Genomic DNA, 13818 nt, shown 5'->3' with positions numbered 1-13818 from the left:
TTTCAAATTGTTCTTCAGTGTCTCCCATGCTTTGGCAGCTAAGGCCAGTTACTCACATTAATGACCTTTCAGTTTTTTCTTTATCTGTGAAAAGAAAGATATTTTAAGTAACCAAGTCTATACCATGTGGCAGATTTTACACATTTGCTGTGTTTCATCTACTTTGGCATGACTATATTGTTAATATGTTGGCAATATGGCTATGTGAGGAAAAATTCTACTTCACAATAAAGATTTATTTATTTATTTATTTATTTACAGTGGTATGTATATACACCTGTCTTGTGTAGATCAAATATTTTGATGTAATAAAAATTTAATATTTGAATGTCTGAGTAATTTTTTATATTATAACAATTATTTATAAACAGTGTATTTATAATTATATGTCTGTTTATAACAATTCAAAAAACAAGTGTTTTGGAATCAGTGATAGTGTATAGTAGCTACGTTTATAACATAAATTATTATCCAGAGGTTGGTAGTATGCTGTTACTCTACCATCAGTAATGCATTAAGCTTCACAAGTTTAATTATTAGAAAAATTCAGGCCTGACGTAGCCGGTGGTCAGGAACGAGAGTGCATAGCATGCGTTCCTTAAATGGACTGGGGTTCAAGCCCGTGACTACTAAATATGATATTTGTATTGACGATTTATTGTAAACTCTACTGACTTGGTTGTCGTGCCGGAGTATAAACAGAAAATTTAAAATTTAATTATTAATCTGTGGATAGATTATTTTAACACATTGAATTTTAATATGCTTCACACTGCTTAAACGTTATACCAAAATCTTCATTCAGCAAGCTTGATATTACACAGAAAAGTTATCAAAATTAATATCAGTTCTTGCATATTGGACTTATTTTAAAATATTTGACTGATATTTTAGAGTAAATCTTGAAATTTTATCTCTGTGCTGTGATAACAATACAGTGACATCCATGTACTTACATCATTCCATAGCTTGGTCTATTTTCTATTAGATGGTAATAAAAAATCAACCTGCATGTCTAATCATAATTTATGCTTATGGCAAGGTTTATCAAATTTATATAGTAAAGTTTTCAATATTGAAATCTCAGAAAAAAAAAAAGCAAAAATGAAAATTTTCACAATTTACACTAATTTTCCTCCAAGAATAGTGTACTTGAAGATGTCAACATGCATAATATCGTGTTATGCTATTTATTGTTTACTTTTAATTTGCATTAAATAAGTTTTAGAAAAAAGTAGTATTGCATCTTTATTAGGTAATAAAATCATTTATTTATTTAGATGCCACAATACTTTGGCCTTCACTTGTGCATTTACTTTTACTTAGACATTTTTATCAAATGGCTTTTACTTATGTATGTAAATAGTTTTAATTAATTTTGCACAGAATAGGGACACTTTATTTATGACAGTAACAAGCACTATAAGAACCTATAGTACATTAGTACCACATATGGGATGAAGGCTGAAAAGACAAGAAATAAATATTATTATTATTAGAAATGAATTTCTGTAGACTGTAATATAATAGGGAACAGAACAGAAGTAGAAGGAATAAATGGAGAACAGGAATGGTAAGTTCTGTGTGTTTGGCATCGCATTCACACTGCATACAGTTTGAAACATATGCAAGTATTCTGTAATTTATGGTACAGAATAGTTCTCAGAGTACATAGTTTTTTCTGTTTCTTATGATAGATATGTATCTTATATAGAGTTTTTCTGTAGAGCATTTTCTGTAATGGTCCACATCAACCATCACCATACACAACATTGAAGCCCTCTCAGTTTATGAAGTTACAGTAATTAAATTTAAATTTGTTTTGAGAATATATTTATATAGGAATCAATTTGACTACATATTTAATTATTATAATTAATAAGTCTTGATGATTATGGCTAATGTTAAATTTAAGAAATATAGTGCAAATTCCTAGATTTAATGAAAGCTTTACAATACTTTATTTTATATGGAATTGGATAAATTTTTGTCTTTTTTTTAAATTTATTTTCTTTTTACTTTCTGTTTTAACCATCATTGATATATCAGTGTTTTAGATTATTTACCTACTTGTGCATATTTGTTTATTTATTGCACTCCACTAGTTTCTACTTTTTTCTTTTTTTTAATCAATATAGTAATATAATGTATAAGGAAATTTACACTTCTGCAATTCCCAAAGAATGGTGTGTATCTTTCTATAAAGCTGAATATTTAAAATAGCAAGAGTTGTGAGGTCATTTATTTCATTATCTACTTTGACAATAAATGACAAACCAAATATCTCCCTTCTAAGGACATCTTTCTGCTGCATAAAGAAGAAGACGAAAGAAATGATCAAAAGGGTCTTATACCAAGGGTCTCACGCTCAAACCAAGTTTTAAGATTGTAGTTAAGAATGCTCAACTCTGTCAGGGGACAGTTGCACATCCTCATCATACATAAATATGAATCAAGTGTTTCTTCATACACTCAATGCATATTTGTAATTTACATGACCACATCAACAGCAGGTATTCATATATATGTGTCTGTATCGGTTTATTAATTTTTTTTCTCTATTTTCCAATCACTGCAGAAATTGGCACTAGTTGACTTCTTTAGCTTGGCAGGTTAAGCCAGTGGTAGTGAGGTCAAAAGTAGGAAGTTTGGACTATGAAAGTGATTACCCATGTTGGCAAAACACCACTGGCCGCACTTTCTGTAACAGTTTATTACTTGTTTTTTTGTGAAATAGTAATAAACAGTTGAGTCACGAAAACTTCAGCCATGGCTGATATTCATTTCAAGCCACTCTGGTCTTTGAGCATTTGCCACTAATATGTTTCTGTCACTGAGTTAATTATCATATTTTGGCATTACTGTCTGAGTGTCTGCTTAATCCTGTTTGCTTTGTTACTGAAAGGATTTGATGAATATTTTAATATAGAATCAATATTATAACAGTAATCATTACATAACATTGGACAATAGGTGTTGGTGAATTAGTATTAGTAGTGGCAAATGATGCAAGAAAGCAAACTTATACAAAAAAAAATCCCATTTCATCCTCCAATATTTTATCTACTTCTTCGTTGAATTTATTCAGACTATGCACTTTCATAACAATGGATGGAAGCTTGTTCCAGCAATTAACCACTTGTTGACTGAAGGCAAACTTCCACACGTTTGTTCTGCAACCATCCTTCCTCAATTTGAATTTCTGTCCCCTCATAAGAATAGTCTGAGCAAGAGAAAGAATCCCATCAGCACTGAGTGTGCTTAAGCCATTCAAAGCCTTAAACACCTCACAGGTGCGTGGTCTTCAAAATCTGCAACTTGCAGAGCTGAAGCCTTTCTTGGTAAATGCACCTCTTTGTTCCCCTCATCAGTCTTGTTGCTCTTCTCTGTAACTATAACAGCTCTACATCCTTCCTAAAAGAGGTTTCCAGACCTGTAGTTTCAGTAGTGGCAAATAGTGTAAAAGAGCAAGTTTATATAGTATCAGCCAAAAAAAAAAAAAAAAAAAAACCTACACACGACATCTGACTCTCCCCTCTAATAATTCATCTATGATTCCTCTTTAAATTTATTTAGACTACTCACTTCTGTGATGCCAGATGCAAGTTTGTTCCAACAATCAATGACTGTCTGACTGGAAGCAAATTTTTGCCCATCTATCCCACAATAATACATTTTCAGTTTAAATTAATGTCCCTTTATGTATATTGTCTGAAAAAGAGTAGGGATGCCATCAGCATTTAGTTTACTTCAATCCATTTAAAGCCTTATGCACTTCAATCAAGTTTCCTTTTAGCCACCTAGTTTACAATTTTCTGAACTTGAAGTCTTTCATGTTAGGAGTACCCTTTTATGTTCTTGACTAATTTTGTTGCATTTCTCTGCACCCGTTCCAATTGATCCACATCCTTCTTAAAATGAGGCTTCCTGGCCTGTAAGCATTTAAGATGCAACCTATTCATTGCCTTATACAACAGGATAGTTGCTTCCTTCTCCTTGCTAGCAAAATTCCTATATATCCCATAAGATGAGTTGTTCTGGCAGCCTGTCTGCACTGCTCACAGGACTTCAAATCAGACTGCTCAATAACCCCCTAGGTTTCTTTCTTCTCCCACCATCTTGAATTTGGATAAATAGCATACCAGCCAATTGTTATATTATTCTGAGATTACTGCTGCTTATATTTTACTTTGCATTTATCAGTTTCCACTTCTCAGCCCATCTGTCCAGTTTTTCTAGGTCTTCTTGCAACAGTATGACCTGATGCCTGTCATTAACCACCCTGCCAATGCTTGTGTCATCTGCAAACTTAGACAATAAGTTTCTCTGTTTTTCCAAGTTTAGCTCCCACTTCTAACTTGCTATACTTCGGGTATCTTCTTCACATGTTAATGTAGATGCAGAATATTCATTCAGTTTGTCAGCAACCTGAACGGGATCATTAGTAGTTATGCTATTCATATTTAGTGGATCAGTGTCATTCATCCCTTTCTTTCTACATAAGCAAAGAATTCTTAGCCAATGACTCTTAATAATCTGCCTTAGCTTGCAAAGCCCCCAGTTTCTCTAATCAGATAGCTACACATACTACAGTCATCTGGATTACAAGGCCAGTCATATAACAAACAACATAACCCAACATCACAGATTGCCGTACTTTGACAGGAACTGCAAACATGAATATATAAAAAAAAAAAAAGGTCCTTTTTTTTTTAAAACACTGTATTTGCCATATTCAAATTCTTAGTGGCACCATGTTTTTGAAGTCTCTGTAAGTCTGCATTTGATGACTTAACCAGTACGTCAGATTTACTTTATTGGTAATGTACTGGTTTTGCTCCTGGTAATCCTAACACAGCCCATATTTGCTTGCTCAGTGAGGGCCCCCACTCCACTCCAGCAGGCATTGTAATCCACCACTACACCTTGCTTTTCAGGCTGCTGCATGTCTCAATATAAGCACAGCAAGGATCAGTTTCACCTCTGCTTGTGGCTACATTAAACTATTAGTCTTTGTATCCCCTCCTTCCTAAACTAGCGCTTGCCACTGTAGCATCAGCAAGTTAGTAATTTAAGTGTATCTCATCCCTGTAAAAATAGTCTCTTCTGTTAACAAGCACAAACCATTCTGAAAAAAAATTTTACCCCATGGACCCTTCACAATCTCTCCAGGGGTGAATTGATTGACAAGACTCTCATCATGTACTTCCTCCTGTCATGTCTGGGCAGACATTTTCAAATTTAATCCTAACCCCACAGCCTTTTCTAGACATTTCCCTATACCATTAAGTGTATCTTCAGATCTGCTATTTTTAATATCACTAGTACCCAACATTTACAGCATGATATTGTACCTGTTGGTTTTAATTATATTTTATGCTCTTAAAAGATAAGTTCTACATCATTAACTTTTGCCCCTGGTAGGCATACTCTGTTCCTCTTTCACCTACCTTTTTGCACAGTATATTACCTGTTTCCCTGAATGTTGTCATTGACAGTAGTTATGCCATGTGGGACCAGTGGTTTCTGTCATCAGAATTACTGTTATCTGATGCAGGAGTGTATGCTCTAGCATTCAGCTGGCTAGCCGAGCACTTGATGAGTTTCTTGTTTTAGTTCCTTCAAGGGTATGAATCCTGTTCTTCAAGCTCTTATATTCATCCATCAGAACACTGAATTTTTGCTTAATCTCTCCTCACTCCCATGCATCAAAAACACACAAAGACAAGCAAAGGCATCCCCTTTGATTGTACCACATCCTGCTACAGATGATAAACATGCAGTAAGCATATTTTATACTCTATGCTATTGGTACCATACATAAAACCCTGGTTCATAGAGCTGCAGTTGGCAATTTTCCCCCTAGCCAAACCATTCTTACTGGTGTGTGAACACTTTGCTTGTGTGAGGCATGATTTTATTTTAAATTTAAGTTACTATACCACACTAAACTAATAGATATGAAATATGATTATAATGCTACACTACACTGAATTGGTTATGCATTAGCAATGCCTACCTAATACCTTGTGGGGGTCACCTTTTGTCTCTAATACAGCCCTTACGTGTCTTGGCATGGACTCCACAAGGTTCTGCAGGGCATCCTGTAGTAGCGCTTCTCACATGTTGCACAATGTGTCCAGTAATCCCTGACATTGTTAGATGGGTGGTCATAGTATCAAATGTCCTTTTAGAGTAGGTCCCAAACATGCTCAATTTGGATAAGATCAGGCAAGTTGGGCAGCCATGGTGGGGGGGGGTGGAACAGAGAATTATTTGCCATGTTCCTAAAACCAGTTAGCAACTTGCTGAGCCTTGTGACATAGCACTTTGTCTTGTTAGATCCATCCCAGAGTTGTGTGGATACACCGTCATTGTGAAGGGGTGTACTTGGTCAGCGACGATCAAAGGTAGAATTTCCTATCAAGCTGTTGATTAACAGTGATCAGAGACAGCCAGATTAAGAACGAAATAGGCCCCCGGCCATATTTAAATTTGAGGCCCCTTTAATATTTACACTGAAAATGAGGCCCCTCTTTGGGTGAGGCCTCTGGCCATGGCTGGGCCAGTTTGGCCGTGGCATTAATGTGGCCCTGATCAGAGAATTCAGAGCATGGCACAGAAACATGATCAGAGCATGGCACAGAAACATGATCAGAGCATGGCACAGAAACATTCCCCAAACCATAACACCACCACCATCTTGCTGAACAGCCTGCCAAAAACCAACAGGCCTCACTTTGCTTTCTCCAAATGGAGACATGCCATTCAGCATGATAGAATCAGAAGGGGGGAGTCATCAAACCAGGTGACAGATTTCCACATTTGGAAATTTTTTTGATGGTCCATTATTGGTGCTGACATGTCCATTCATGGTGCAGTTTCTTGTGTCTCACAGTGAGCATGGGTACCCATAACTACCATCAACTGTCATACCCTATAGGAACTAATGTCTAGTGAATTGATTGACAAGATATGGATATTGGTCTTCCTATTCCTGTGTTTTACTGGATGATTAACTGGGCCAATGTGCTGCATTGCAGCTGTGTTATGAAATGACACAATGCTCACCATTGGTGTCAACCATAAGTGACCATCCCTTGTATGACCTTTGGCTGGTTTTTTTTTTTTGCTGTTGAGCCAGTCACAGTAGATTAGTGCTATTTTAGAATGGGAGCACTTAACCATGTTGGCTGTTGTCAAGACACTAGCACCTGCATATCTCACCCCACAATCATTCAGGCGAGTTGGGCAGCCATGGGGAGGACATAGTATCAAATGACATAGTCTCTTTCCAGAGTTGGAAAGATCTCAACACTGACCCATTCTTCCTTTCAGACACTGAAAAAACTGAAAAAATATACAATGTGTACACTACAATCTTATGTCAAGCTGTTCCCAACTTTGAGCCTACACTAGTATCACAGACCATTCCATTCCTACACACGGAGATATTGCTAATGCAAAGCCAACTCAGTGTATTTCCAGTTTATCCAATGGTAGTACATGCTGCATGGTATAAATTTATAGTTTATAACAAAATAAAAAAAACTTATAATATTATACTCATACAGAATTGCATAAAAGAATATTCAGTAGAGTGTTTTTTTTAATGCAACAAACACAGTGGCAGCAAAATTTCACTTCTAATTTTAACTGTCGTTTTTGACTAATTTCCAAGTCCAAGTAAGAAATAGCTTCATCTATTTCATCAGATAAACACAAATAATAACTGTGCTATTAGTTTGAAACAAAAATATTACATCCTTTAAGAGAGAATGTGAAAAGAGTTAATAATAAATAAAAAGTCAAATAATTTTTATGTGTTAAGTTAATTAAACTTATGCTGCTACTTCTATTCGTTCAAATTGATACTCTTCTTTTGTTTGGAATGACAAAAAATCTTTCTTAGAGACTGAATGCACTTGAATACCGATTCCTTACTCTGATTGCAGGAGAGTATTGAGTTGAATGAGAATAAAATTGAGACATAGAATGGCAAACCTTGAAATAGTATCATCATAGTAATAAAAAGTGCAAAATATATTTTAATTGGCAGGTAAAAACTTGTTTTTTTTTTAGCTATTTTGAGCCCAATCCTTACTAAAATTCTGATGGTTGCAGGACTTACCGAAGTCTACCAAAAATAAATCAGTTCAAGAATATGTTTCGCGTTAGTGCTGAAATAGAAAATATACAATTTGAGTTGGGGGGGGGGGAGAGAGAGAGAGAGAGATGTATCAAGAAATCAGCACTTTTTTTGCTGATTTTCCTGACAACCTTTTTGACCCATGATTTGCAAAACAATGGAATCTGGATTGAAAAGAGCAGAAACATTTTTGAGCTTTTTTCTTATTGTGATTAATTACTCAACCTCTGAAGGTTGCTTGACAAAAATATCCAGTTTTTCTTTTGTCAAATTGGAAGAAAAAGTTCTAAAAGTAGGGTGGTTCCTCTCCAAGTGGATTAAAAATCTGAAGCCACATATTCCTTACCAAAATTCTGATGGTTGCAGGATTTACTGAAGTCTGCCAAAAATAAATCCTTTCAAGAATATGTTTCACGTTAGTGCTGAAATAGAAAATGTACAATTTGGGTGGGTTGGGGGGGGGGAAGAGAGAGAGAGAGAGAGAGGGAGAGGGAGAGGTTAGGTTTCTATATTTCTGGACAAAAGTAAAAAATCTCCCATCTTGAGACTGAATGTTATAATTCTTTTTTTTTTTTTTTTTTATCACATATTAGATTGCATTGTATATCGTATATTTACCATTCCTGTGGTAGTTTTAAAATACCTTAGATTAGAGATGAAGAGAGGTTTTGTTACACTCCCCCCCCCCAAAAAAAAGTAAGACAAAAGCTTTCCTTTATAAGGAAAGCATTTGCTTTCTTAAACCTGAGGACTGAAGAAGTTATGATTTGCAAACCAAATAAGACAGCCGGATTTCGTACTGCCTATATATAATTCCATTCATTCTTAAAAAATGATAAATATTAAAGATAATATTTTGAAATGAGAGAAGAGAATAAAAATGTAACAGCTGATAGAAATTATGTTCATGATTCTGTAGCCCCTAACCTATTATCCTTTTCCTTTGTATGCCTCATTTTCTGTGTCCATTTATTAAATAATGAAAATATTTTAATTTTGTCATCATAAAAGGTGGTCACCTAGAACTTGCACTTTTTGATTCTGCATTATATGTTTTATTTGTTAAGATAATATCTTTATTGACTATATAGTAGTTTCATCATTTGTTGCTCTCATTTGGAGAAGTCTGTGCTCAAGTTCTGTTAACTGGAGAAATTCTTAAAGGCCTCTTCAGTGAAGCCCATAATTAGTCACAAATCCAGGCAGGATCTCTCCCTCCTTGTGAGATCACCCTTCACAAAATGGGGATTGCCCTATGAACACTCATACAATCTTGTAGATATTGATTTGACAGGACCTCGTGTTGCAGTCACTTTTCAAAAAATTATAAAAAGTGCCATCTAATGTTGTGGAAGGGTTTGTGTTTTTTTGCTGATGGTGTATAAGCTTGCTTCCCTGCATCATTTTGACCAGGCTATAATTACACTGTCTCCTATTATTGCACCTGTAGTCAGTATAGTCATTATTGTGCCTATAGTTAGAAGTTTCCTTCTATAAGTAATTCAGTTTTCTTTCCATTATTGCAAGAAAACCATTTTGAAGCCAAGAAACCTAATTGTACAACATCAAGAATTCTGTGCAGAATACACTCTCACTCAGGGAGGTGTTTTATCAGCTTTGCTTTTGTGGCTGCTCTGGAACCTTTTCTATCCCAGAATCTTATTTTTATTTCATACGCTGATGACATTAGTTATTTTGTTGTCTCTAGCTAACTCACCCTTGCATCCAACGTCAATTCCCATGCCAATGCTCAGCTTCATGGTCTGCATTTATACTTAGGTAAAATAGGTTTATGGCTAAACTCTGACAAGTCAGCACAACTGACAATAACAAATCAGAAGATAAAGAATAGAATTGAGTTATGTATAAATGGATCACAGATTAAGAAAGTCAGCACCTACACTGACCTTGGATTGACGTGGGATGAAGACCTTACCTTTGAAAGGCACTTTCAGAACAAAAACTCTCGCTGCCATTTGGGCTGTAAGACAGGAGATAACTGGGATTCGGAATCAACAACTTGTGACCCAGTACAACCAAGGATGTATTGTTCCTGTTTCCCTCTATACCTTAATTATTTGGTCTTCTGCCCCAAATACCTATATTAGGAAGTTTCTCAGCATGGAATACTGGGTGCTCCGGTGGTTGAATAGGATTGCCGGGAAGCCCTTTACAATTTCAAAATCCATACTGCATACAAATTTAAACGTAGCTCCATGGATACAGATGGTCGCCATGCATAACATCAGCACTCTTGCACAACTTCTGACTGGGAGTTTAGGTGCTCCACAAATTGATAATCTTGTGGTCAGGCCACACCCTGGGACCCGGCTCTACTACCTTCATAGTCTCTGAAACGCTCTACATCACACGGAGGGATTAAGGTGGATGTTTCCTGCCAATACTCTGGAGCTCTTTAGGGACTTCAAAATCGACCCGAACAGGTACTGCCATGACAAAGCCTGCAGGAAGCTGATAGCAGTGGACTTGTATACTACACTACAAATTTAATGAAGAGGAGAGTGTACATTTCTGTGGAATTTATGCCTATGAACTCTTGATCATCTGTAATGAACAATTTTTGTGTCAAGTGACTATTGATGTAGTTATTGATTTATTTATTCTTATGTATTTTCTGATTTTCAATGTTGCCTAATTTGTTGTAGGATGTCGGTATTAGCCACCCTCCTAAATAATGTCTGTATAGGGGTGCTAGATAAATAAACTGATAATAATAATAAAAAACTGAATTACTTGTAGAAGGAATTATTGCAGCAGATTAAAGAGTAGTTTTCATAATTACATGTTTGTGTATTTTTTAAGTTAGCAATGGATTTTAACCTATCTTATTTCTTTTACCAAATACTTGAGGATTCCATAACTATAAATTTCTCATATAAGTTGCTGAACCTTATATCATAGATAATTCTCTATTTATTAACAATATTCCATTTTTATTTGCTAGACTTTCAAGGCAGTTACGAAGAACTGAGTTCAAGTAGTTCTCATTCTGGCTCAGTAAGCCATGCATTTGATACACGTAGTTCACCGCCTCATACAATGGAACAAGTTCTTGTATTTCCTAGTTGTGGAGGATCCCCAGATTCATCTTAGCTTGCAGCAAAATGGTAAGAAATTATTTAAGTAAAAAATAAGTAGGATTAGATTGGATTGTTAATTTAATTATTGTTAGAGTATGTCTAATTTTATTAAGAGATCATTTTAATAAACAAGTGGTTTCATGAACTTCTTGATACAGCCTGAGGCTGATAAGAACTCAAATGGAAGTTGATGTGCAGAGATTTTACTGTTGTGTTTGACTATTATCAGATATGGGTTCTGTTGATGACAGGACATTCACTACTAAAAAAAACAACTGAAAACTATTCAGTTCAACTGTGGTAGCAGCAGAAATATGTGTTTGCCACACTCTCCAATTCTAGAACAATGCCGCCAAGGTGGGCAGACACATTAGCATTAGCATTAGCAAAGGCATATGATGCAAGAAAGAAAGCTTATATAGCATCAGCCAAAAAAAAAAACACACCCTTTTCATTTCACCCATCCACTCACTCCAAATGTTTGTCTAGTTCTGCCTTGAATCTATTTAAACTATCAAATTCTACAACGACAGATGGAAGTTTGTTCCAGCAGTCAACTATCCACTGGCTAAAGGCAAACTTCCACATGTCTATTACTGTTGTTACTAGTTGGATATGAAAAAGGCCTAGTAAAACAAGAAACGGATCTTACCACTGAGTTCCTCTTCCTTAAAAACTGTTGTATGGCACTAATTAATTATTTGCCTGGAGACTAGGCGATGCCTAGTCTCCAGGCAAATTACAGAGCCTGGAGACTAGGCATCGCCGAGGTGATCTGATAGAGGTGTACAAGGCTTTGAATGGCTTGAGCATGCTCAATGCCGATGGAATTCTTCCTCTTGCTCAGAATAATCACCTGAGAGGGCATAAATTCAAATTGAGGAAGGACGGATGTCGGATAGATGTGCGGAAATTCGCCTTTAGCCAGCGGGCAGTTGGTTTGTGGAATAGACTTCCATCGCTTGTTGTTGAAGTTGATAGCCTAAACAAATTTAAGGCTCAGCTGGACAGGTATTTCGAACGAATTGAGGGGTGAAATGGGAGTAGTGGTTGTTTTTTTTTTTTTTTTTCTTTTTTTTTGGCTGATGCTGAATAAGCTTGCTTTCTTGCATCATATGCCTCTACTAATGCTAATGCTAATGCTAATCCGAAAGCTGGCGCTGTTTTAGACTGGTTAAAACTATTGATATTCATGGAGCGATTTGCATCACGTGTTACCAAGGAGGCAGCCATTTTGGCACTCCATTGGGAGTGGTCCGTGTTGGTTGTATAGGTTTTACTTCTTCTTTTTAGCCATTGCTGGGCAAAGGCCGCTCCCAAAACCTTCCATCTTTTTCTATCCTGCGCCGTCGTTGGCCAGTTTCCTCATGCAGGGTTTTACGGGAACCACTAAATTGTAGAATGTTTTAGCTCTTAATTTTTAATTTGTGCTTTCACACATCAGCTTTATTGCTTAAAGGCCATAGGTGCAAACAATGTGTACCCAGGTCTCTTGAAATAAGTTTGTTATATGGAAATCTCCTTCGTTGTACAGAAACTATTTTTATTGTAATGACCAAGGGGAAATCAAAAAAGTTAGCTACATTCAAAAATTCACTATATGGAAATTCGTTAAAGAGAGGTCCGACTGTATATATATATATATATATATATATTTTTTTTTTTTTTTAATTTTTATTGTTTATTTTTTTATATATTTAGTTATTTTATTAATTTTTTTTGTCTGGTGCAGCAAAATCCTGCACTGTTATATCTAATACAGGCAGTTCTTGCTTTATGAATTCCCCAGGTTTACGAGTTTTTTTTTTCAACGTATCAACAAAATCGAAAATATGAACATTAATTACAAAAAATGAATGTTTAAAGCGGTGTACAATACAGTGTACACCGCTTTACGATATTAATCAGTTCCAGAGACACCATCGTATTGTTAAAATATCATATTGTGAACCCAATAACACATTGTTTTTTGGTAATTCATTTCATGATCTCGGAAGTTGAAATTTTCACTGTATAACTAAGCTATTTATCTCTCTAAAATGTCATTTTTAAGGTCACGAGCATGACCTTAAGGCCATATAAAAGGTCATGGGCATGTAAATTGTATTAGTTACCAATTCAAATCATAAAAATGCACTACACTTTCATCGTTATCATATGTTATAAGAATCAATTTTTGAACACCTTTGTGATATTTTTCTAAAGCACATTTCTGGAGATCATGACCAGAAAACAATAAAAACAATTTGCGCTTTCCGGTTTATTGGGCTTTTCTGTTACTGCATGCAATTATAAATGGGTAATAAACTCGATCTTGCATTTGCAAAAATACTGATAGCTGGAATTCTGTGGTTTTTTACGTTATTATGGTGAAATGTATTTCCCCTTTACTGAAATATTCAATTGTGTAAAAAACACAGATAAATCAGAATCTTCTCTTCATTCCTTTTATTTTAAGCTTCGTAAACTCGTTACTCCAATCGAATCATGTTAGTTGCAATTTGTGTGCCAAAAATGGGATGTAAAATATATGCATGCAACCGTGAAATTTATAATTAAAAGATAAGA

The 13818-nt window shown here is 35.4% G+C and overlaps 1 protein-coding gene across 1 annotated transcript in view; it reads left to right on the top strand.

Moving 5' to 3' along the window:
* LOC150085143 (BCAS3 microtubule associated cell migration factor-like) overlaps positions 1 to 13818 on the top strand; it is a 345830-nt gene that overhangs the window by 323931 nt on the left and 8081 nt on the right. The window contains exon 21 of the mRNA XM_090373846.1: positions 11115 to 11277. Coding sequence (XP_090229972.1) covers positions 11115 to 11263 — 149 coding nt within the window. The 3' untranslated portion in view covers positions 11264 to 11277. The remainder of the gene's footprint in view (positions 1 to 11114; positions 11278 to 13818) is intronic.

The sequence above is a fragment of the Mastigoproctus giganteus genome, chromosome 5 (assembly GCF_048544385.1).
Source record: "Mastigoproctus giganteus isolate SK-2022 chromosome 5, ASM4854438v1, whole genome shotgun sequence".
Classification (NCBI taxonomy): Eukaryota; Metazoa; Arthropoda; class Arachnida; order Uropygi; family Thelyphonidae; genus Mastigoproctus; species Mastigoproctus giganteus.
Note: the sequence above shows the minus strand (reverse complement) of the source record. Positions and strands in the feature narration are given on the sequence as shown.